The sequence below is a fragment of the Chaetura pelagica genome, unplaced genomic scaffold (assembly GCF_000747805.2).
Source record: "Chaetura pelagica isolate M959 unplaced genomic scaffold, ChaPel_1.0 scaffold20, whole genome shotgun sequence".
In the NCBI taxonomy this organism is placed as follows: Eukaryota; Metazoa; Chordata; class Aves; order Apodiformes; family Apodidae; genus Chaetura; species Chaetura pelagica.
Genome location: NW_009951958.1, coordinates 788,951 through 816,120, shown reverse-complemented (window position 1 = coordinate 816,120; position 27,170 = coordinate 788,951). Strand labels below are relative to the sequence as shown.

Here is a 27,170-nt window from a genome sequence, read left to right as displayed (position 1 = left end):
GGGCTCATAACATCCAATAAATTTGAGTTGATCTTTTCATCCAGGCTAGAAAAGGCTGATCATCTCTTAGATAAATGAGGTAAAGCATTGTTTCAATACCAGATAAATAAGGATAATATAGCACCTAATGTGGCATTTGTACAGGTTTTACTCAGTTAAATTAAGAGTTACAGGCAACAGGGTTTCAGACTTGTGAACCAAATTTAAACTGAAACTAAGCCATGTATAAGAGAGCTAAACCATTAGAGTGTGTTGACTGCAAAGTAATATATACAAGGGTAATTTTGCTCTAGAAAGTATGACCAAAGTTAGCAAAATATTCATATGAACAGAAAGGAATATGTAACAGTCAAAAAAAAGAGAGTAAAGAGAAGTCTATTGGACTATTCAAAAATATTTAGTAGAAGGAAATAACACTTCACATTCCCCCCATACTATTACTGGAACTTCTGTAGTTTTCACAAAACAGGTTTCCTCCCACAACATCAAGTATCCACATATGCAGTGATCAACTGCAGGATCTTGACTACGAAAGCATCTTGAAAAACCAAGTCTTGGCTTTACAATCCCCGAAGTCTTTCATAATGTAACTGATTGCACATTTTTAGTATATTACAATTTGCTCAATGAAGCCAACCACTCATTGCCTCATCAGTACATCTTATTTATATACTTATATTCTAATCTAAAACCAGCTGTCAACATATTTTATATTACATGTGGTATTGCACTTTTTGAGTGGCACCTTGGCACATGTTTGCAAGTGAACGAGCTGAACCCCCAAAAGCCCCAGACCTTTGGAATTCACTCCAAGTGCTGCCAATCTAGTAAGTTTAAAAATGTCAGGGTGAACATGACCCTCAGAATCATGGGCTTCACTAATTCAAAAACCTGTTTAATAATTAGAAAAACAGTCCTACCTGAAGTTGTGCATAAGGGCAATCTGAAATCCTCGGTACTTTGAACAGTTTCAAGAAGTGGTGTAAATTTAATACATTGCACACGTTGGAATTGTGTTAGAGGACAACAACTAGATTTACAAATACATATTACACACACGCACACAGAAAACAGACAAAGCTATAAAATGTTTGGTAACTCTGCATGCTTTGAGCTAGCCAGCATATCTGCTGTATGTTGAACTGCTTATTATTGATCATATTGAAAATCTGAATTGCTATTTCTGATTCTTCTGTTACTGGATTAAACAACCACTTCCAAAGGAAGAAGAAAGAGGAGAAATGGTGGACCCAAAGATTGAGGGTTTAAATGAAGGTTCCTTGAATAGCCAACATATCACTTCAGAAACGTGAAGAGCGATGCCCAAAAAATTTTGAAGAAACTTAGGCCAAGTTCACCTCTGGCATTAGTGGGTCTATCTCCCACTACTTCAATGGTACTTGTGTCCTCTTTCACCAGGGTTGAATTTGGTCCTAGGAGTATATCTGGTCACCTGCAGTGACATTAATGGAAACGGGAGTCTTGGACAGATAGAACTGGGCTGCAAAATTAAAAGAGTGAATATTGGACAAATCATGTAAATAAAGAATATATATTAATAATAGTTCCTATTATATAAATAGCCTTTATAAAAAAATAATCTTTCAATAATTTTAATAACTCACCTTTCTTTAGGTTCTGGAAAATGTATGAAAAAAATCTATTCAGTTCAAGTTAGATTAAAGCAAACCTAATATGAACACTACAACACTCTGTTGCACTAAACCCAATTCTGACCATTCAATTTCCAGGTTAGTCAGTTTTGGCGGATGATAGGGAGTTTCTTTGTGAAGGTATGAATTGCACCCCTAGAAATACTGAGCAGAAGAAACACCATACTGAATGGGCCTATTTCCTACTGCTTTCAAAAACAGTGCAGATGACAGACCCAGAAATCAAAGGGTCATCTAAACCCAGTAAATGTTCATGCCTCTGAGCACATTTAAAAAGGCACTGTCCTCTCACTATTGTTTTTAGATCTTTAAGCTTAATAAAACCTCTCTCCCTTCAAACTATGCTGCATTTAAATGTTTGCTACCCCTTGAATTTTCTTCCCACTCTTCTCAATCCAGCATAGTCCCTACTGCTGTACCAGACCTAAGGTAATATGTGATGGACTCTATGTTCATGCTAGCACTATTTTCTTTCTCCTTCTATTGTATCCTATCAAACAGAAAAAGGAAACATTCTTCCAAGTTTACCTTTTCGGGCTTAAGGCATAACATGAAGTCACACATCATACTAAAGCTTACTTTTTTGAAGTGTACAATTTTAGTGCGATCTGAAACCCTGTTTTACATTATTTTTTGACAGTTGTCTGAACAGTTCATCTCTTTCCTTGCCATAAATGCTAATGTTGTTCGTGGTTTGTGCAATTCCTATGCAACCAGTCTTTGCTGCTAAGGGGTATTAACAGTGCAGTTCCCACAAAGCGGGCCATCAGTTCTTGTTTTCTTTGCTTTCATTTCAGTTCAAAGCATGTTGCTTTATTGTGTGGAAGATCCAGTCCATTTTTGTTGTCCAGCCACCATGGTGAGCATCGTTCATTTGCTTCATGAAGTACTCAAGAGCTTCCTGCTCACTTTTGTCCAATGCAAGGGTCTTTCGAATGTACGCGATATCGTCGAAGGACTGCAGCTCTGTTGAGCCCAGCAGCCTGGAGAAAAGATTTATGAAGAGATTGGCATGCTGTCGAATTGCTAGATAGGCCTTGTAACACATCTCCTGAAACCTGGAAGAGACAAAACCCAACAAACTCAGTGTATTTCACCATTAGATGCTTCAGTAACTAGACACAAAAAAAACGGAGACTGTCTTAACCTACTAAGAACACCATAATGTTGCTGAGAAAACATCCTCCTCTTCCTACTTAGGTTAGCTTCATTTGTCAGAATTAGTAGTGGTCAGACTAACACAACAGCCAAACTGAAGACAAGCTTTCTGGCCTTAAACTTCATCTGCAATTCATGCAAGTGTTCCACATGTCTATGGGAGTTGACCAAGCCGTTTCAGTCCTTGCTACGGGGATGCAGGCTGCAAAGCACATTTCAGGATAAACTGCTGCAAACTTCACTTCCCCAGTTGTCCTCACAGCATCCACTTCTCTCCTGTAGTTCTATGAGGGCAGCAGCTATTGCTCTTTAAATACTCTGGAGAATGCACTGGAGACAGGAGCATGGGCTACACCCCACCATTGGGTAAGAAATACTGGTTTATGCTGAAATCACTAATTTAAGTCAGGTTAAAAAAATAAACATGCAAAAGTCCTTACTGCAGCATTCAGAGAGGCACTGTAACTTAAAATCCATCCTCCCTTCACTACATGATGAAATTAAGATTAAAATTGAAACCTCTCAAAGATTTGACCTCTAGAAATACAGATAAATAGGAATGGCTACAGCAACATTTATTATTTTCAATTTCTCCTTTCTTATCAGGTCCTGCAGAGTGTCACAAACACAAGCCAGCAGAAGAGCTGGTAGCACAGCAGCTAGATGAGAAAGTACTGCTGAGTAACCAACAAGGCTCAGATGTTCACCACATCTGACATTTAAAAACTACCCATTTTTGCAGCTATGCAATCCCGAGAGGATTGCAAGTGTTAAATAAAAAAAATAACCAGATTTTTTTTAAGAAAATCTTTAGTCATTGGGGTCAGTGTACGCTGACCCCTAAACAGGTTTCATAAACCAAAAGCCACGTAAGCACAAAGATCACCCACCGTATTACAAGTGGATGGCTGATCTTCAGTTCAAGAATTGGCACATGCTCACTGCTATCCCATTAAATATACTATTTTTCAGTTTAAAAACCTAATTATTTAAAGGTCACCAGTAGTTAAGTGCATTTTAGGTACAAAATACCCTGGAAGATGAAAGCTTCAAAAAAGGCTCACCTTTCAAACTCTCTTGTTTTGGTACATTCTTGGGCTCCTTTACTTATCACTATTAAAAAGTCTTGTGTTAAGACAAATGGCACACGCTCTCTTTTATAACCAAATTTTTTCTTCTTGTGGTCAAGGAAGTGTCCAAAGTCAATGTGAAACAGCTTGGAAAGACAGAAAAGTATTTAAAGATGAGTAATTCCTTGTTCAAATAATGTCATGCTAAAACTGATCATTTACTGATAGTTCAGATGGATTTTTTTTAGAAAACAAACTCGTAGCAAAGTGAGACATGACATTAGGCTAAGTTTTTAGAAAAACATCTTACTTGTCCATCATCTTTGACCATGATGTTACTATTGTGGCGATCACCAATGCCCAGTATAAATGTAGCAACACAGTAGCCAGCACAAGAACGTGTAAACAAGTCAATAGCTGCATCATACCTAGTGAAGACAAACAAAGGAGACATTTTCCTACACATATTCTAATAATAAAGAGATTAATTTTTTTCCCCTCCCCAGAAAGGAAGAGTCAATTTCTATCTTTTCTCAATGCAGCAGAAATCCTTTAGTAAAGTAAGGGAGAAATTCAGGATACTCTGAAAACAAAGTACTTGCAATTAGATTTTGGAACAGTAAACTAGCTGTTAAAGTGACTATCCCTCTTGTGAAGACCAGCAGTGTTCATTTTGATGAGCTACTGTTAAAATACAGATTTATCTGTACTTACAGGCTTTATCTTCATAGTTCTACCTCCAAGTTACGCTTTACTGCTGAGAAGTCACACAACCATCTAAACTCCCTAAAAGAGCTACCAACAGGAAAAATAGACAGAGGGCAGGGGAAAAAAAACAAACAACCAACAACAAAACCACCACCTAAACCAGATGGACATAATTTCCTACTTGATGGACTTCAGTTCTCTTGGAAGTCTCCACCAGAAAGAGCACATGACAAGAAAAACAAGCAACAGGAAGTCTCACATTTCTCCTTTGTTCTTGTCCTTGAGCCACTGATGCAAGGTATGGCTGTTGAACTGCAATGCTCCTTTTAAGCCTCCTTTACACTGGATCTGCATGATTGTATGAGAGCTCCTCACCACCTCAATGAGCCCCACACAGTCACCAATGGACAAACAACCATAAGGCAACATCCTGAAAGACAAAGCAATTTTGTTTTTTACAGAGTTAAGTTTTAAGACAGCAAGCAACAGGCATGTTTGATAAGGGTTAACAGATAAGTGTAATCTGTTACTTAAAGATATGAAAATCTGTTTTTGTTCTATAGGTGTATTATCATTAATCTTATGGAAAAACACACCAGATATTAGTACAGTAACATGTTAGATATAGCATTTCCTTTATTACCCTGCAGACAACAGAAATAACCTCTGGTAACAAAGCAATGCAAAATCCTTTAAGAACAGTATTGCTTGAGAATGACCTCCCACGCTTACCGAAGATCAAGACCCTGATTTTGCCAGATGTTTTCCATAATTCTAATAATCTGAAGTGTCAACATGTCCTGACGCAAGTCTGGAATAGTCAAAGACACAGAGATTGCAGATTTTGAAACACTGTTACATCTTATTTTACTTTTCCCCCAAAAAGTATGTCTAAAGGAAATGAGGCTTGCACAGTTTAGTGTAGGTTTTTGTTTTGAGAAACATAGATTTTAAAATAGTGGAGAATGAATACATAAAATTTGTAGTGGTGATTTCAAAGCTGTTTAGAAGTATACACTCAAAACATGACAAGGGAATTACAAATTACACATCTGTAATATCCAGACATGTTCAAGAAAAAAATTGAAGTATTAAATAATACATTCCAACTCAACAGATTGAGCGTCTTAGAACATAAAAAATCTGTATGACTGGGACAAATACTTATTTGTGGATACTTAATTCTTCTGGAAAACTGCTTTGTCCAGATGAGTTTATTGGTTTAAGTTGTTTTTTGTTTTTTTTTTTAATTTCAATGTGTATGTTACATGCTTAGGAAAAATACTAAGCAGTAGATTAGAAAAATAAAGAGATTACAGTTATTTTTCCTTACCATCTCCATTTTTAAAGATTATCTCATTGTTTTGAAATAACAATTCAGACATAATATCTGGGTTTTCCCAGTTCAACCACAAGGGCCTTTTTGCAGAGGACATTATCCTGCATTCCTCAAGCCTATAATAAAAGAGAAAAATTCTATGAAATAGGCACAAATTGATTCTCATACCACATTTCTGTAGTACTACTAAGTTGTCCCTGTTTTCTCGAGCTTATTGAGCTTGTATCAAATTAAATATGCATGGTAACCAACATTCAACCACTTATTTTTAGCTTCAAAGTTAAATTGGTAAGTGCAATGTTAACCATTTGCTAAACCCAATGGGTCAGTTGGCTATACTGCAAATTTTCCTTCAGCAGAGTGTGTTGCTTAGAAATGGAAAAAGGACTGCAGACTAATACTTACTCTGTGTACATTTCCTTATAAATGGAAAACCTCCCATCACCTTAAAGGACCAGCTACCTGTCAAGTTGCTCCCTAATTCACCACACCATTAGATTGAAACTACTTCAAAACTGAATTAGTCTGCTACATGTTTTATCCAGTTACCTTGGACAGTACTTATATTTAGTATGTTTGCATTCAACCTTAACAGTGTTAGTGTCAACATTACTAAGCATTTACTTAAGTATCTAGAAACATTTCAAAATGGAAAACAGTACCGAAGATTTCCCAGTTGATGTGCAGGATTAAGAGGAGAGATAAAACCTTGCAAAGCATCCATAAAATCTGGCCGTTTCATTTGTTCAACAAGAAACTTCATCTGTACCTGATAATAAAATCACATTCAAGTTTTCAGAACACCAGTTACACAAAAATGAAGGTAAGTATTGGGTTTTAGTTTTGAATTTAAAGCATAGTTTTGTACAGTTCCAACATATGCAACTCTGCTTAGCCACATATTACATCAGCTGAAACCTTTAATTTTAGTTCTGTTGCCTTAAGAGGCAGACAGTGGCAAAACACAAAATATTAAATCTTCTAGGATGACACACTATCTACTGAAGTCAGCATTAATACTTTTCTAGTTAATGAAATAAAGCACAGTTCTGTAACTCCTGAGACTCAACAGGAATAATGGACAGCTTAAAATACCTTCTGGGTCTCATCTTTTTTTTCCTGCTTGAGAATATCTGTGAGGTTAATTAACTTCTCCATAGCCTCCACCTGCCTGCTCAGATGCTTCAGGTACATTCCACATGCTCGACAGTAGGACTCCAGAAGCAAACCAAACCTCTGACTTACAGTTTTATTGTGCATTTCAGACCTACACAGACAGAAAGAACAGTTACAGCTGAAAGACAAGACCTTTCAAATTCCAGAGCAAAGCTAACCCGTTTCATTTACTCTGTCTCACAGCCAGTCCCAGACTGTGCCCCCTCTCATTTCTTTATTTTTATCTACTCAGTTCTCACACAGTCCTAAAAATACATTTTCTCAAACAAGTTAACCAGGCAACATATTCCATTATCCTTGATGATTACCAAGGGTAGTAGAAAATGGAAAGCACAAAGATTCCTTGCTTCTGTGTCTGATCACACTGTCTTAGAACAGCCTTTCTAGGTGAGACGTAGCTACAATCCAGGATGCTGCAGGCTGATTTATGCTCAGCCTTCTAAACACCAGGAATTACAAAAGCCCATGTTATACATAGGGAAGAACACTGATATTTTGGATATCAAGCTCTAAAAAATGTTTAATGAGTAAGTATCAACAGTTATTTTTCAAAGCCTTATCTGCTCAAATCAGGTGACTCAAACATTTCTAAAACTTTCTGGGAAAGACTAATTGAGGGACCTGGCATACAAAAAAGAAGTTCAAACAGTAGAAATCTGTCCAAGTTCTAAACAGCTAAAAATATGGGAGGCTTCCAGCAATCTTAAGACTACTCTGCTTTTAGAATAATCATCATTAGATAAAGAAGTACAAGACCAAGTAGTATTGACTAGCTTTTGAAACTGTAAGAGGTGACTCCTATTACCAAACTATCCATTCAAATTCTTTAACCAATGTAAACTTTAAGTGGTAATATTTATCTTAAAAAAGAACATTTGGTATGCCAAGCCTCTAGAACAACTGATTGTTTACAACTAGTAGGAATCCCACCAACCCTTACCATGATACTAAGCTTACTTTAAATGCCAAAAGAAGAAGTGTCCTATCCTTTGATTGGTCAGTGCCTTCTTGAGTAAAAATCTCACAAGCTGATTATCTAAATACTGCTCGTATTTGAGAACCTAGTTAAGGATAAAGACAACAAAAAGTATCAGCTGCAGTTATTATTTCTGTAAACAACAAAGAGATTAAAGACAAATAAAAAGCAATCTGTTTTACATGAGATTTTGTAAAATGATGATCTGGTATTAATACTTGCACATGCTGGGATTTGAGCAGTATCTGCTAACAGTGCATTAGCTGCCTCTATTTCACAAACTCACCATCTGATGCTTCCTTTACAGTTACCAAATATTTTAGTCTCAACTTGCTCAAAATTTGGAGAACATGCTTCTGCTCATACTTCCCCATATGTTAAGAGAGCTGAAATAGCTGCCTGTTCCAGCTGGTAGAACATTCTGCATCTCTGCAAATTTTTGGTATTTCAAATCAACAAGCAAAACCACAAGCACTGCAGACAATGAACTACATTTCATCTCCTACTAAACAATCTGCAATGCAAACAGATACTTTTGATTACCTCTTTTTCACATAATCTTAACTTTTGTTATATTTTAAGCCTCTATGATCATTAAATATACACAAGACATCAAGTGTATCAAAATGTTATATACCTGTACTAGCTGGATTAAGTACTGAGACAGTTTGTCATCTGTCAAGGACTTCTCTAGACACCGGACTGCAAAAGCTCGCACCATTGGATCCGGATAATTACAGTCCAAAAGCTCCATTGCTTGCTCTGGCTTGATTGAAGGCCAATCTTTTACCAAACAGTACATCTGTGGACAAGAAGTCCAAGCACATTACATGTTTGCACAGATTAGAAAGTAGTTATATCACACAGCCATTAGGAAGTATCATCAGACAAACTGCTTTGAGTAGAAGGCTGTTCACTTACTAGTCTTCTCTAATTAACAATTTTGTATTAGTTGCCAGCTGGCTTTGTTATTTTATCCACTACATAAAGAATGAAAACAAAATTTCACATTTAACTGTCATTGACAAATGAGCAACATAACAAGGATTCAAGTAATGTCCTTGAGACAAAATACTAAGACTCAAACTGAGCTAAAGAACTACAGACCAGACTGACCAGTCAGTATAATGGCAACTTGAATCTTTACTTTCAACGTGCCATGCACACAAAACATCTTTTTAACTTGCAGCAGTTTTCTTTACAGTAGCATGTTTTAAAAAGCTTCTTCAAAACTTAAACCTTCTTCAGTGCTGTATGTTACCTGGGCCACTTCATCTCTAGAATTCCATTTAACAGACAGAAGTAATTTGGGCAGAATTTCTGGAGTATTCACACAGTAGTGTCTGCAAAAGAGAGAACAGCTGTATGTACAAAATGTCATTTTTGCTTCCATAGTCATCTACTCAGTCTTGCACCTTTTTTTTTCCTTTGCCAAGCAGAATCTGATCAATACAATAAGGTGGTGTCAGGATCCGTCCATGAGATAAGATTGCAGTAACAGGGAAAACTAAGCTAATTGAGCAACCTACATTTCCTCATGGGCTTATGAGCCAAGACGTACAGTAACAAAACAGAATAAAAGGAGCAAAACACAAGACAATCAGACAAATTTTAAGTGAATGGGGTGAAATGTGATGGGGCCAACACAGGTTTTTCATTGGTTTAGTTTTTGGTTTTGAATACCTGTGGCTCCAGAGGAAGTCTTTCTCTTGCTCAGTGATTTCAGACAAAGGATCTCGTGTACATATGGCTCGCAGTTGCTCCTTGTCACTTTCTCTTAATTCATTATCTCTAGCTATTCTGTTACTCTGCAGAGAGAAAGTGATCCATTAACACCCCACGTTTCCTTCTGTTTTCATACAAGATACATCAAGTATTTCAACAGCATAGAAACTCTTATAGCCTATGACATGCAATACTATCGTATTTCCTTTGTTATAACTGAGGACTTAAAAATAGAGAAGATTAAAGACTAGGCCTTTTATTTCTACAACTGCTTTTAGTCACTACTGGGACAAGAAAAAGTACATTTCAACTAAATCAGCTGTGTGGGGAAATAGCAGGAGTTGACATCTGATGAACAACGTAATGTAGCACAAAATCAAACAGGTCATTTCTGTCTCCCGTTTTAAGATTGCTGAGAGCTGCTGAAAGGAGTGGAAAAAAATCAGAACTGAAAAAGCAGAATATGGGGAATGAAGTTACGTAAATAAAAGGTGGAACACTGTAGGAAAGACTGAACAACAGGAAGACTAGAAAACACTAACTAGAATTAGTAAAAGATAGTCCCCAAAAAGTACAGAAAACACAGATGGTAAATGCTGAAATTTTTCATAAGACTTAATTTATTAGAACCAGCTTAGACCAACGGCAGAGGTGTTGAAAATACTGCTACTTGTTTTTTCACAGCTCATGTTCCAAGCTCAATTTCTCCTGTACTTTCCACTTCTTAGTTCCTTTAATGTTTTTCGTAAAGCAACAAATGAAATTACGCAGTTCCTGAAGTTCCAACTACAGAACCTACTGCACTGCAGAAAACATAAGCAGCATCTATTATTGCCTTTACTTTAAAATACAACTGTAATAAACAAGTTTGACACCCAAGAATTTTTGAAATACTAAGAATTCTAGAGGATTTGAAGAGTGGCTTTATAATGAACTTGTACTTTCATACCTGTTTAACACTTACTACTACAGAAGAATAAGGTAACTTTTCCAAGTTCAAAATGTTTAAACCGCAAAATGTAGAACCACAGTATTTGAACCCTCACCCTGCTCTTTCCCCAGGCATTTCTGTCTGAGCACATTAAACAAGATAATCAGAAGAAACTAAGCTTGGTCTGCCCGTTTTGTTGATGGAGATTTTCCACAGGTTGAACAAGTTCTTTAGAAACAGAAATACCCACATGTCATTTACGGAACAGCTTTCCAACACATCTAGCTTAAACAAAGGCTGAAGAAAAGAACCATGTGAAATTTCCAGGTAGGAGATCAAGGCACCTTTTAAAAGGTGGAGTGGTGTTATTTCTAAGAATATGCACATTTATAGACAGAGTTGCCAGATTGTACCACATCATACCTACTTTAGACTGAAAGTTCTCTACATTACATTTATCTTTAATTACCTAATTCGTATGTTCTCATGATGGATTCACTACTATTACATGGGACAAGAATATTCTGGCCTTGAAGCTTTCATCTACCAATATTAAGATATAAAATAATCAACTCACAGGATCTTTAGTACCTTGCCCTTTTAGTAGTGTGCTAGTGGGAGATCTTACAGCACCAACACTATTTTTTATTACTGTTCTGAAGCACATGGACTGGACTTGGATGTGGGAGGAAATTAGTCAAGAGTCTACACAGCACAGGAAAATGTTGAGAACACCTTCTCAAATATTATGAAAACAGATGCAGTGCAAGTAACAGAGTAATTTTCTAAGGAAGTTAACAGATAAATGATTTCATAACCACCCTACTCTTATGACGTAAGATCAAATAGTTGTATTGAACAAGTGATCAATTGTACATATTCATCTTGATTCTGAAAGAGTCATCCTGAATAGCAAGTGAAAGTCAAAAAAGTAGAAAATGTACCTGCACAGTGAGTCACAAAGATCATAGTTTAGGTCAAGCCCAGAAGGAAAATGCATTTATCCTGTTGCGGTCAACATCAAAAACTTGAAATTCTATGAATTGTGGGACAGTAAGTTAGATTTAAGATTGAAAAATTCTTTCATATTTGAGGTATTTATGGACCTATGAATGATCTCTTATAAGTAGGTATTAATAGATTTTTAAATGCAGGGTAGTGCATTTCAAAGTTAAACAAAAAAGTTATGTTCTTTGTATCATAAAAACATTGATATAAAAATCATACCTTAGTGACTGCTTTGCTGATTTTGACCATTTCAGACAGGCATTTTTTAAGCTCTTTCAGATATGGCCAGAGCTACACAGTAATCTAGTATCTGATTTTTGAATTAGTAACACATTGCCTTTTAACTCCCTGAACACAGTTGATATTACAGACAACTATAAGTATAGACAGTACCTAAATACAGAAAGTTTGGCTTCAGACCTGAACACACCACACACTACAAGATAAAGGGGACAATACAATACTGAGATAACTAGTTATGCTCCAATTTATAAAGCATTTAATGAAGTTATTTGAAAAATGATAATAAGAGGACTTTGGCAGACAACAAGGTGGGCTGAAAAGCAGCATGAATAATGAGAAAGAACAAAAAGCAGTTGACATATTCCTTGTCAACTTAGTCATCGATGCATTTAGGCTTTCTCCATATTCACTACTATGACTTCCTTCTACAGTGGTGTAAGAATTATCACAAAAAAGAAAAGGCAATAATGAGACTTTAGTCTACCTCAGAATGTTGGGGTTTTTTAATTGTAAACTCTAAGTTGATCATTATTTTGTCACTGAAGTGAGAGCTTATTCTCCGCACCATTTTCTGTTTTTGCCTATAGATGGAACAAAACCATGAGTTGAGCACATATAAGCCCAGGTAATTGGCTGGTTCATAGCAAAGGAATGTTATTTACTGTAAAGCCAGCTGTCCTTAAACACTTAAAGCACTGCTCAGTCACAATATACATCATAAGGATATACACCACTCTGTCAGGGACTTCCTGTAGAGTATCAAGAGAAATCAAATGGCCTACAACCCTTTGTTGAAAGAACGTTGAGATGGGACTGTTATAAATATCATAAGAATTCCCAAACTGGAAGCTGACACCTACGCACTTTTTTGGCACAGCAAAACTTTCCACCCAGAGACTTTTCTTCACAGACCACAAAGTTCTCTTGGGGAAACTCTGAAATCTTTGAACCAGCCTCTCAAAGAAAACGTAAAAACATACAAAGTAATTTCACAGCCCAGTTTTTAGCTTACTGCTTCCCTTTTTTTCCTCCTTTTAATCATAAAAAAAAAAATAAATCTGCTTTTAAGGAAGCTCCAAACCTCACCAAAAAGACAACATTCAATGCACAGGTCTTCTTCATTGAAGAGATGAGATAAAAGACTAAGCTCACATATATGCCAATTAATTCCCTCAGAATTCTTTGTTCTTACAGTCATAACTAGCCCAGTCAACAGCCAGTGAAGACTTATAAGCACCCTGAGGTTATAAAAGAAAGCCTACCTATGAAACTGCAACAAAATAAAACAGCACCATTGAAGGAGGATTACAACTTTTGAGAAGTTCCACTAAATAGTTTAGACATCTGAATTAGTGATTTAAAAATGTCAAAAAGGCCCTAAGAGTTTGCACAGTCAGAAAGTTTCTCTTTGAAGAGTTTTGGCTGGTCAGTGAAGCACTAGGTCAGTTTACTGGTGACACAAAGAAATGAAAATATATTACTCTGTTAAACACAAAACAAAAATTTGATTACTCACTTTTACAATAAATCAGGATACATGAAAAAAGGCTCTTTATCACTAACAAATCAAGGAAAATAAGCAATACTGTTGTATTTCAGTAGCTAATCTGAGAAGGAGAGTTTGCCTTACCAGCCCCGCATAGCTGTAGTTAAACCCCAGCTCACGAGATATTGTCCAATTGGCGTGTTCTTCGATCACCGTCATATCTGGAAACTTCACGGGATTGCTAAACCAATCAAATTCCAGCTCTAAACATGGAGTTTCCTATGTAAAGGGAATTTAAATTACTTTTTCTGTTGACTAATACTAATTAGAATTTTTCAAAACGTACTCCTGAAGAGGAAACTGGCATGCAAATACTTGCCTTATTTGGATTTGATCCAGTAACACCAATAGGATTCAACAAATCCTCCAGTCCATGAGGTACTGCCCAAAGATTCAAAGCCATTTTCCCAGAGACAAGAGTGTCTGTGTAGTCAAACATGTTTATATTTCCCCAAGCTAATGGGCAGTGTTCCTTAAAGAGATTAAAGGATTATTTTTTTCCACGTTATCTATTAATTTCTGCAGAGCAAGTCAGTAAAAAGTTTTTCACCCCAGAGCAAGTTGTTACATTCCCAGATCAGCAGAAAGCTGTACTCTATTTTTCTATGGATGCCTATAATGGCAGTCATTCTGCAGAACTGTATCAAAACACTTGCAAACATAGGATAACGCTCTCCCCACATCAAATCAACTCAAGATGATGGAGACAGGGTTTTTTTGCCCAAGGCCTGTAGTGACAGAAAAAGGGGCAACAGTTTTAACCTGAAATACAACAGGTGTATATTGGACATATTTTTTTTATTATAAGGGCGGTCAGACACTGGAACAAGCTGCCAAGAGAAGTTATGGATGTCCCATCAATTGGAAGTATTCAAAGTTGGGTTGGGTGTGGCTTCTGAGTAACCTGGTCTACTGAAACAGTCCCTGCCCATGCACGTGGGTTGGACTCTATGATCTTCAAAGATCCCTTCCAACCCAAAACATTCAATGATTCTATACAATTTGCGAACTTGTCTGTAGACAAAAAAATAAAAATCTATATAATAGTTGTGACACTCTTGAAACCCAGAACATCATGATGCAGGTGGCTAGAATTATATACTGTAGATTCTTAAAAATCACAGTTTAGGATCTCACATTAAATGCTAAAGCAACATAAGTTTCCTTTAAAAATCAACTCTAAGCAAATAGAGACACTTCCCTTTTTTAATAAATAGGTAAGTAACATGGGCTTAGAAATTTGAGTTTAAAGGCACTGGCACCTCAAAACACTAACACTGATCTGTGTCTGGCATCACAGGACAAATATGATTTACACTGTTGAATGAATAAGCTTTTTTCCATGCTGTTTAGTTATTGACCACAAAAAGTGGTTGTCTGAATAAGATACAAAAGAAAACTCCTATTTTAGTAAGATTCAACTGAAGCATCACACTAAGTCTCATTGCCAGGACAGCATTTACTGAATATCTTCCTAAACTTAAGTAGCTTCTGTTCATTAGTGTCTGAAAGCCATTTTACCTCTTTCGCACCCTTCCGGCCTTTAACCGAGCAGATGGAAAGGCAGAGCCGAGCAGCGCGGGGAAGGTCAGGAATGTACATGTCATACGACAGCCATTCATTCCACCTGTAACAGTTAACAAGCAGAACATAACCAGGTTAAAGGACAACATGGAATACTACTGCATTTAATTAACAGTTAGACTAAAAGGGATTTGTTACACATTCCTACCTCAACTGTGTATGTGTATGAAGAGTACACTCTCTTACTTTAGAAGGGTCTTCCTACACAGGTTTGACAACTTCTGCTTTTGGGAATGGCAGGTTCCCCACTTGGCATTTTAGCACCAATACTGTTTTAAAAAGTCATGATAGGTTCAATTCCTGTAAATTTGGTAATAGGTTTGGTCACTTTCTCTCCTGCCTGCAGCTGTCAGCTCAGGTATAACCTCAAGATAATGGTTTTGCATGTGTTACACAACTGTGAGGTTTAGCTTGTGAAATATTTTTCGTTTCTGGGAAAAAAAAAAAGCCAGTGGGGAAAAAACTGTGGCATAGTTGTAGAACTCATCTAAGTTTGAACTGTTCAAAAGATAATTCCAAGATACAAATATAATACAAAAATGTAACACTGAAATCCAAAACAATATTCCTAACTCAGATATTATGCAATTTAGCATAGTTGTAAGAGCACAGGTTGGTTCTACAGGCATATGCTTTTTTAAAATTAAGTTCTCTAGGCTTTAGCTTTCAAGTGGTAGAGCTATGATTTTCACATGGCACTTCTGATTTGTTTGCTTTCCTAAGTGGATTGCCATGCTGAATTTTCTCAGTGGGAAAACACAGCATTTTCCAAAGACAGCATTAATTTTCTGTGTCTGTCAGTACTACTGTTTATAATGCCCTGGAAGTCAGATTCTCTGTAGCTATTGAAGTACTTAGCTTACCTGGGATTAGAACAAGGTACCCTTTGAGTATTCACATTGTCACACAAAGGTTCTCCTCCATGATAGATACCTGTTCTAACATAGATCTGAAAACAATGTTAATATTAGTACTATCTTTGAAATGTCACTATAAACAAACTTTTAAACTGCTATGAACACACACTATAATTACAAAACATTATCCCTTAATTTCCACTAAGCAAAAAATAAAAACAAAACTGAAAAGTAAACAGTCCCACCAGCCTCAACCCAAATTAATTCATGCTCTGCAAGAGATGAAGCACAGTATATAAACATGCCCTTCTAGAAAAAATGGCTTAGTCTTTTTCCACGTTAATTGCCAAACTAGTTCTTAAAAATACAGTACTAAACTTGAAAGGAACTCTAAAAAACCCCTGGAATTTATTTTCAATTCTTCCTGTGCCTACCTATAGCAAAGGCCAAATGTATTCTGCAGAAGTTGATAGCCCAGCTTCTAGTATGACTGAAGCCTACTTGCCTTTTCTCCTTGATCTTCTCATATCTCCATTTTAAAACCAAAAATAGCAGCACACTATCCAGCATCCCCTCAAAAATATTTCCAATTACTTTAACACATTCTAAGACATTATAATAATATAGAATATGAATAACATGGGTCTTGTTCTTCTCCCCATTAAATATTAAAAACTGGTCGAATTTTTTACCACGTTAAATAACACCTCTTTTCCAATGCAAACAGAACAAAAAAAACTCAAAAGGGAAATTATGAGTTGGCTCAAAATCATATATGATGCCATACAGCATTTGCCTTACCTTGTCAATGTCTCTAATGTTCACATTTACATAGGTTGCACAGAGGATTCTTATTCTGAGAGCACTATTTATAGTCCAGAGGGATTTGGCTGTAGCTTCTCCATTCATGTAGGGTGTAGCTGTAGAAATACGCCTGGAATAGGATGGCATTGTAAAGGTGTCCAGGGGCAGCTGGGTGTACAGGCTCTCCTTAGCCATCAGCATCAGATTGGGCATGCGACCAAGCATTATACAGCTTCTTATATACTGCAGGGAAACAAAATCTACATTCAGTATGTTTTCAAAGTGTACACTCTTGGTACTCTAAAAATATTCAGGAAAATATAAAAGTATATTTCAAAGCTTATCATTGTCCCTGTATGCACATCCTGTACAGCATCTGCAGTTATGACATCCAACAGTTTAAATATATTGTTAGGTAGGATTGCTCAGTGGGGCTTCATACAGATCCTGAACAATGTTTACGTCAGTGGAAGGTTGAACTGGAGACAGAACAGAGCTGTCAAGATGACCAGTCAGGTTTCTGGTGGTGCTCCTCTGTTCTGGCACAGCACGAACCAAGTGACTGCTGCCAGATCAGAGCTGTTCTGGAAGCAGCTCGGCTGTGTCTGCAGAGCTGCTGGACCAGGTTGCTGCACAGTCCTAGCTCTGGTGACTCTCGTACTCCTAGCAGCAGACAGAGAGCACACAACAAATGGCAGAGGCACTAATTTTTGGTTCAGTTGTGTCTACTACCTTCAACTCAACGCTGATCCTGCCAGACACTAGCTGTAGGGTTGCATGGTGTCCATTCAGGGCTGAGTGCCAAAAGCATTTAGGCTGGCAACTGTACCTCAAAATACAATGTGTTAGGACAGGTCCAGCCCTGGAATGTAATTAGCAAGCTCTTTTGTGGCACAGCAAAGGCACAGCAGATACTTCTGAAGAAACCACATTGGATCAAATAGGTCCAGCGTTTGATCTCAGGATGACTGTGCAAATCGTTCATGTATGTCTGCACTTGCTCCTCAGCTCCTGTAGAACAGAGCTGCTTTTCCCATTATTCAGGATCCCCCACCATCTCTCTCTCCCCCACTGCTCTGGAGAGCAGATCATCAACCATTTTAGACTAAGGAATAGAAGCTGTTTATTACAACAATGCATTCCTCAAAGAGGAAGCAGCAGCAGTCTGTCAGGAAATCTACAGGGTAACATTGTTGTCTGCTCCAGAGGCAGCTGCTCAGATGGCCCCTCTGTTAGCAGTTCTGTCTCACACTCACAGCACTAACAAAACCCAGGCAATGAAGGGCAGACAGCCACAAAGAAGATTTAACAATGATTTATGTAATTCTGGAACTTTATACTCCTTTAATAAGATCAAAAAGTTTAAAGATGTAAGAGGAACACAGTTTAAGATCTTTCAACCCCCTAAAGAGGGAAAGGATTCACAGTATTTATATATTCAGTAGTAGCAATTGTTACTTCATAATTTCACAGCTGATCAAATTTCCTTTGTATCACATCAGCCCTATTCAAGTATAACTCATCTCTTGCCATCAGAAATCTAGGGTATTTCTGAAAGTACCTGCTACTGATTATCACTAATGTTAGAGGTAATCTACTTCATTCAAAGACAACAAATTACACCAGTGATGTAAATCCTAGTTTGAACTGCCTTTTCTTCCCTCTCCTTTCTTGAAGCACATACAGCAACAAATAGGCACACTACATCCATGCATTAGCCAGTTAGTTTAAAGAAGCATACATTTTTCCTTTCTATGTTTTGGATTAATTAAAAAGCAAGCCAGTGACAGAACTGATCACTCTTCACCCTCACAACTTTGGATTATTTTAGTGTCAAATAAATCCATCCTGTTACTCACCTTATACTGGCTCAGTGGATATTTTTCTAGCAAGTATTCATCACAGCCACAAACTTTTAAAATATATTTGCCCTGGTACTCCAAGACACAAAGCTTTAGTTGTTCAGTTGACAGCAACATACTTCGTGTTTTCTTCCTAATGGCTTCAGCAATAACTTGCTCAGGCACACAGTCATGATTGATTTTTAAGGTGTATTTCTGCTTATCATTGTTCGGTGAGACTATTACCCATATCACCACTATAATTTGCCCTAGAATGAATGTAAAATAATGTTAGGCCTATCAGTTTCAATACACAGTTTCAAAACAAAGCAACAAATTAAAAAAAACCTAAACTCACCTCTCACCCATAGCCCAAACCAAGAGAAAGGTTTTAAATTCTGAAAGGAACTACATGCGTTCAGTTTAATTTTGACTCTAGTGTAAATTCAAAAGACTTCTATGCCTTGAGGTTAAGAATATTTTTATTAACCAAATACTAATATTTAGCCTTCCAGAAAACAGCAGTAGAGTGTTTCATATTTAAGGACTGTAAGGTAATTCAGTGATTGAGCATAATTTAATTTCTGATTCCTGGATGCTAGAAAAAAGAAAAATCAAAGGCAGAGGAACTGTTTCTGCACATTAAATAAAACCCCACACCTCTTTTTACCAAGTTGCATTTCAAGATTTAGTTACTAAATTAGTAAAATGTCATTTTAAGTGTTGTTGCCTTCCTTTTGACTCTACACTCTATCAAGAAAGTTATTCTGAATAACTCAAGGTGTAAGACATTGCTAGAGTGTACTAAATACAGTACCTAACACAGTGATTTACCCGAGTCACCAGCTGTACTTTGATTTCAATAGCTGGGAAAAAAAAGTGTTTCTACTGTAGATATTGATCTTACCTTTATCTAGTTTATTGTATATGTGTTTGGGGAGCTCAGATGAAGACTCTACATTTGGAGGACAGACGTACAATGCTCTACTATGCGGTGCATTCGCATCTCGAAGATCCACTGCTTCTTTGCAAACATTAAGAATGTTTCTTCTGAAGTCTTGTACTTCGGGATCCTTAACCATGTCAAACTCACAGACAGGCATGCCAATAGCAAAACCTACAGTATTGAAGAAGCATGAAGAAATAATTAGGGCTGATATTTAAAGCTAAAGACTCCTATGAGCAGCAGAGAAAGCATGCTTTAAGCAAAACACTACTCAATATTCTGACCACTGGCTTCTACTTGTATACATAATTTTATAACATTCAAGAACACAGTTGTGAAGTTAAGTGCACTCAGCAGTCACAAAAAAGGTTAGAACACAAGTGTGTATTCACTGAAGATCCTGGAAGCTTTAAATCACCACTCTCACACGTAACACTGCTGGAGAAAAAGGACTAGGAACAAACTTCCTTTGAAGTCAGTACAACATTTCTTAAGTGGATGAGGGCAGTTGTGATGTCAGATTTCTTCTAAAACATTGCAAGGATTATTGGTAGCTATGAGGACCATAATCTATTTTGCTTACTACAAGTGATAGCTATTAAATCTTTTTTTTTTTTTAATGAACTATGCTCTTCAAGAATGTGATCTCCAAGAGATAATGAACTTAGTGGAAGTATTCAATGAACTCTTATTCTTGTGAACAAAGACTATTTTTCTCAGGTCCTCAGTCTCAGATGTAATTCCATTGACTTTAATGAGATTGCTTGCATAAATAATAATTTACGCACTAATGTTCAAACAAAAACTTTCAATTGTCCTATTGCATGGTTAGCTAACAACTGTTCTCCCTGAGTAAGTTAAGCTTCACAAAACAGAAGCAGTTTACCTATGATGTGTTAGCAACAACTAAATTATTTAACAATTAGGATCACCCCAGAACAAGTATTTCCAGCTGACAAGTCTCTACCACTGCAATACACATCTGTTTGAATCTGAACAGTGCCTGCACTGACTGAGTTTAGGTACTGTACTTGGATGCTGCAATGCCTGCTGGTCTCCCTGGGCATGCTCAATGGATAATGGAAAATGATGAACTACTCTAAGAGATGATTCAAAACATCACAATTCACCTTCTTGCGTCACAGCAGGTATTTTTGTTTCCCTCCCTTCTCCATGCAGGGGAGGAAAACACTGCATTTCTGAAATTTTACTTTCTAAGCAATACAGAGCAGTATTAAAACATGCTATTGCAAATGTGTTTTAAGATTTGTAATTAAATCCAGAATTTGCAATTCTGTGAGCTTGAAGACAAACTGACTTCCCAATCAACAGAACAGGTACAACTAGGCTTCACTCTAATAATATGAAATCCTGCTAATAAAAGACAAGCAAAAAACATGCTCTAACCCACACACAACTACAAACATTTACAAAGCAAAGACTTTACAGGTGAATGAAGCACAATAGCAAAAAAATCATTCACAGTTTATGGATTTTGGATTTACTATGTTCAGCATCTTTTAACATTTGATGCAACAAGTGACAATTACAAAATGCAGACTGAGAGATACAGGTGACAAACAACGTAGCTATTTGATCTTTAAGAGGAGAAAGCAGTTAAACAGGTTAGCTATGTTTGAATAAACAATCTCACCTATTTCTCTATTAAGAATCTTTTCTTCTCTGTTACCTACTGGTTCGATGACTTTTAGAAAAGGCTGAAATAGTCGCAGGTCACAAAGTCTCCGTGTCTCATCAAAAAATTCTTCTCTTTCTGCTTCTTGTGTAACACTTACAAAAATGTAAGAAGATTCATCTTGAAGGAGTTGATAAAGAGGGTATTTTCTCGCTTCTTTAAAGAGTTCATGTTTAATAGTTAGTAAGGTGGCCTCACGGAGGCATTCTAGAGTCACTATCATTCCATTTGGGAGAAGACACTCCACAAGGATCCTCGGTGGCATCAAGTGGATGCCCCATAGTTCCCCGGATGATGGTCGTGGAGGCATTTTGAAGGCTTTAGATAACTTTGTACTGGAAGTTTTTCAAGCAGTGATTTGTGCAAGCAAACCTGGGTAAAAATCAGATATTTAAGTATTAAAATTTAAAATATGAACATCACAGAAATTTCAGATAACATTGTTCAAATATTGCTTATAATTGTAGATTAATATTCACAGCTCTATTTAATTCATAAAAAACTTGGTAAAACTGATGTCTAAGGAACTTGTATTTAATGTAAATATATACTCAAGTAATACAGTTAAGAGGAGAATCAGATCAGTTTGGAAAAAATGACAACTTTTTTTTAAAAAGGAGAGGATTTTTTTTTTTTTACCTGAAGTTTATAACTTATGATTAAAACAAATAAATAGCATGGGGGATGAAAAAATCTGATATTCAGATTATTATTACAGCATTTCTAAGCAAATCTCAAACCCGATTCTTCACATTTTTAAATTGGAAAGGGAAACATTAACATTTGGATGAGATACAAATAATCAGTTCTGCTCAGCTTAGTCAAATCAATGCTTTACTTAAAAAAAATAAGTAAATATTAATTTGTCATCTCAAACCTGTCGAGTATTCACACACCACTAACATAATAAATACTTACTAGACCCTCTAAACTTGATTTTAAGAACCAAATGTAAGCACAAAACTTGGCCTTAGTTTGGCAACAAACTTTTTCCCACGAATAAGACGGAAGAACTGAGCTCCATTAATACTTTTTGGTTCGGCTTGTTCTATTTAGGATCAATTCCCTGGTCTAGTTCCCTTTGGCAGCCACACAAATATCTTTCCCAAGCCAAAGGAAAAGAGGGGAACATGTGTCTGACCTTCTAGCAGCACTGCCTTAGGCTAGATGAGATACAAATAATCAGTTCTGCTCAGATTAGGCAAATTAATGCTTCAGTTTTTTTGCAGGTACAAGAAATACTGTCTCTGGACAGAGCAGATGTCTTGGAGTCCAGTGGCCAAAAGCAGATGCCAAAGAAAGAGCAGAAGAAATAGGGAGGCACACCTATTTAATCCACAAACTCTACTAATTGCTAGCTATTTTTTATTTCCTTAATTAGAGGCAAGATTTATGTATTTGTGAAAGAAATCCATCAATAACTATTGAGTTTGTCCAAGAGGTTTTCATACACAAATTGTTGGCATCCTGCAAGAACAGTGAAGAACATTCCACATTAAAAAAAACATTTGCATTTCCTTCTTCTGAAGCCTGCTACTTTCACCTGACACCCCAGATTTCCTAAATGAAACAAAGTTCCTTATTGCATTAATTGCTCTTAATTGTATGGAGATCCATTAAGACCTCTGCACTTCTTCTCCAGAATACTAAAGATTAATTCGTCCTTCTCTGCCCGAAACTCATTCCATATTTTTGTTAATCCCTGCCACTTTCTCTGTATTTCTTCCACCTTTACCATATCTTTTTTGCAAGGTAGAGGTGGAACAACTGTATCTGAAAACCACATTCAAGGTCCAAACTGAGCACGCATCTACAAAGTGACATTTTCTATTGCTTTCCTAGTAAGTTGCTTCCCGACTGTCACTGTGCAGCAAGACATTTTCACTGAACTAAGTCCACAGACCCAAGCAGTCAGTGCAGAACAGTAAGTAACCAGAGAGACCATCACGTTATGCAAATCTCTAATAATGCCCCTTCACTTACTCCATAATTTAATTAACTTCGCCATGTACATTATCAGAGAAGGTAATACCAACAGACATATACAGGGCAGACCATCATCCATCACACCTCCTCCATCAGCCCATTATCCTGAAAGCACAGGGCTAGGATAGCTACCAGGCTACTATTCCAAAGCCACTCTGTCTTCTTTTGAGTCAAGAACACTCTCAGGATTATCCCTCTATATCCCTCTTAGTTTCTTTTTTTAATAGCAGAAAGTAGGAGAAAAACCCGAAAACAACAGCTTCACACTTCTTCTGTTTCATCAGCTTTCTAAAAGCTCCAATTGTGGAAAAGCAATCAAAGTTCAGCTTGCCCTTGCTCAGCTATTAAAAAAAAACATTATGTATAGAAATATAGAGAATATGTATAAATATATAAACTTATAAATACATAATACATAGATATGTAATAAAATTATTTTAATTTCTGCACTTCTATGCCTTGGTACATATTTTCTGAGTGGCTTTCTTCCAAGTACATCCAGTACCTGCTTTTGCCACACTTCAGTTCTTAAAAAGAAGCATTAGAATGAAAATGTTGTTTCCCCAAATCCACTGCTTCCTAAGCAACTCAGACTAGCAATAAGGGTTGTCTTTTTTATCCCTCCTTTGTAGCGGTAGTTTCAGCTTTTAAAAATATCAACAAAAGTACTAAAGTGCCACTGAAGGTTTAAAAAAACGTTTTCCCAGTAACACCTCATGTGTATTTAGAAGCACTTTGCAACTGAGTTGTGTTTTGTTTTTTTTTAAAAAAAAAAAAAAGCTTAAAGAAGCTGTTTTATTTTTCTTATTGTTGTAATAGTCTCAGAAAGCGGATGCTGAAATGGAAAGTTCTAAGCACACTCCAGTGTATTTAAAGAGCCAAACTTGGAAAGCTTACCAGTTACACTACATTACAAATGAACTCAAGTAACACCATTCAGAGTAAATTGGAGAATTCTTAACTACTGATAAACAACCTCAGTTTACAGACAAGAAGAAATACACGCAGGTTAAACAACATCTTTTTGATCAGGAAAAGCATGAACAAGACTCCTTCTCCATACCAGTGAATCACATTTCTTAATTACAAGCATGGGCAGAAACCCCTTACTGTAAGGCACATACCAGCTTGAAAAAACCCACCAAGACAAGAACATGCAGTCCTAGGAACTCTTCTGTCCACACATACAATGGTAATACAGATGGACCACAATCAAATTAACTATTGACAACACAGATTGAGTTTGTACTCGCAGCCTTTTAAACTCAGTTCCACAGTCCCAATGATGCTCCTCTGAACTGATGGTTGTAAGAGCCCATCTTCTCCCTGCACAAGGTGTGTGTCCTCATGCTGGCATCAGTGCTCCCTGAGTCAGCTCGTTACAGGGTCAGATGGATTCAAGTGGCAGAGAACTACTCACTTTTCCTTTCTTGGGTTAGCTTCTTCTGGTTTAGCTGTCTTACTGTGACCACCAAGGGGTCAGAATACCCGGGTCTAGAGGCTGAGGACAACTGGAGCAGCACTGAGCCAGTTCAGCTTCAAAAAATGGAGGTTCCACTGCAAATTCTTCTGCCCTCCCCACCAATAATTGCCAACAAAGAAGAGACTACAGGGCTAGAGGACCCATGTTAAATAATTTTAGACAAGTATCTCTTCAAAATAAATCTCAACCTTGGCTTTTTAAAAATTCTGAACATTAACTGCCAACTCAATACCATTGCTTTTCAGACTTGCTAACAGCCCTGACATGACAACCCAAATTCTATACTCTCTTCAGAGCAACTGCACCAAAACAGCAGCTTTTGTTTTAAAGTGGGATACAGCCATGCTGGAATGGTGCATACAGTCATTCTGTGTACACATACATTTTATTTGCACATGTAAGCACACCTCCAGGCTTTGGATTTGGAAAGCAAAAATGTAAACAGAAACAGTTTTGAAGTATAGTTGGCAGCTTGTGTTTCTGTGTACGCTTTCAAATCTGGAAGGCTGCCTGGAATAAACAGAACTAATTATGTTCTTTGACAGTAAAAGGACGATCATTTTAAGAGAATTCTAGAAAGATGTCATTTAAAGCCAACAAAGAGCACATGCAGACACGCATCGCGCCTGCAATCCCTGACTTTTCAGAACTACCTTAATCATCTTATTCCCCTGCCAAAAGCTTTAAGATAGCACAGATGGTCAGAAAGGCCAAATTCAAAGACATTCACTGATCAAATTGCCTTCTTTTAAACTCCTTACAGCCTTCCCAATCTATTCAGCACATCACTAAACTTGCTGAGCACCCAGCCTAGCAGTGATCAAATTTTGAAACTCCACTCACAATACAGATGGAGTAAGAAAGAGGGAAGTCAAACATACCTCCCACAATACTGATTCCTACTTGCTTCCAGATACACTTATACTAACGCAAAGAGATACACATTCTACTGATGGAGAACTTTTTGCACTGCTATAAACATCAGCTAGTGATTCAAGATCAAAAGGACAAAATTGTATCAATTGTTTAGTTTATTAGTCAGTACTTGAACCTGGATTAGTCTTTCAGTTAACTACTACACTCTAATTGCAGTCCATTAGTGTTTACAGTCATAAGACAAATCTTATTACATTGCTTTCAAAGACAGGGCATAAAGTTCTGTAATAATTTGCAGTATCTTTAGTATCAAAAAGCTGTTCATTAGGATTCGTGTCTAGATTTGATGTCTTTTCCAAGTAGACATTTCCTCTAGATGCTTAACATTGTCTTAAGAAAGAGTCTTCAACTCAATAAAACAACCCAACTATGTTCATAGATGGCAATTTCCTGTGCATTTCCATGTAGGTTATATGATTTTCTTGATTCTCTAGCAAACTGACAGGAGTATCAAATACAGGTATGTCCCCAAAAAAGGTTTTGTTTTTTCCATAACTTTTGTGAAATCCCCAAAACAGAAGTTACAGGGGTTGGAGACGGAAACAATAATAAACTCCTGAGACAAGAGTAACACTTCAGAATGTGAAACTCGTATTCCACTATGTCCCAGATACTTCAAATTTTCTAAAGACCAAAATGCTTTATTCTCATCTTCAGACACAGCAGGCACTCCAAAACTCACCATGAAGAAAACTGGGCAGAGTCTCCTGTCCAACTTTGCTTCTGTTCAAACCTGCTGTGTGGTGACAGTAAGACTGTCCCAGACTAGATATTTTCAGTACTGTTCTTTCATTTTTTCTGCTTGCCAAGCTGGCATCTTTCCAAAACTCAGGAAGACTAGTACAAAGATGTCTGAAATTGTCCTCTATGGAAACATTATTACACGCAGATTTAAACAGTAGCAATATTGCTTTATTTTTACTAGAAACCAGGAGACTGCTGTACTGCAGTTACGTCTTCACATTTCTTACGCATTTCTTTCCTCCTTATTTCACAGAAAAGGCAGATAAACAGAATTGCTTATCTGATCACAAACAGCAGCTCAAGAAACGCAAACAAAAACAAGGCTTTAATGGCTAAAACCACATCATCTTAGCATTTCATTTCCTTCTGAAATAGGCAAGTATTTCCAAACACTACCAATTTTATTTGGTACTTCTTTCCCCCTGCCTAAACCAGAGCTAAGCACCTTTGACTTGGTCTAGGCAGTGCTAAAAAACCTAATTGGTAGCATCTGTAGAATTACAGCAGAGCAGAAATACAGGATCATTCTTTCCTGTGAACGTAAATTTCACTGGAAACTAGTGAAAAGAAGTTAAAAACAAACAAGTTTGGTTACAATATGACAACATGAGCTGACTACATTTCAAAGCTGCTTTCTTTAAAGTTACCTGACATACAGATTTCATTTTTGTTTCAGAATATAATACTCTTGGATTCTGGTTGTAGTGACTTTCATATACAGTGAATAAAATTAATGGTGA

At 36.9% G+C, this 27,170-nt stretch overlaps 1 protein-coding gene across 1 annotated transcript; it reads right to left on the bottom strand.

Moving 5' to 3' along the window:
* Positions 1-1,754: 1,754 nt before the first annotated feature.
* PIK3CA (phosphatidylinositol-4,5-bisphosphate 3-kinase, catalytic subunit alpha) lies at positions 1,755-21,643 on the bottom strand. The gene is made up of 20 exons (XM_009999214.1): positions 21,240-21,643; positions 19,547-19,756; positions 18,658-18,908; positions 16,796-17,041; positions 16,001-16,086; positions 15,075-15,180; positions 13,873-14,025; positions 13,638-13,772; positions 9,784-9,908; positions 9,362-9,443; positions 8,738-8,902; positions 8,082-8,185; positions 7,044-7,215; positions 6,611-6,717; positions 5,943-6,064; positions 5,342-5,420; positions 4,869-5,039; positions 4,212-4,329; positions 3,896-4,047; positions 1,755-2,731 (listed from the first exon to the last, which is right to left on the bottom strand). Exons 1-20 carry the CDS (start codon positions 21,589-21,591, stop codon positions 2,467-2,469), a joined length of 3,201 nt encoding a protein of 1,066 aa, XP_009997516.1. The 5' UTR covers positions 21,592-21,643; the 3' UTR covers positions 1,755-2,466.
* Positions 21,644-27,170: the final 5,527 nt, after the last annotated feature.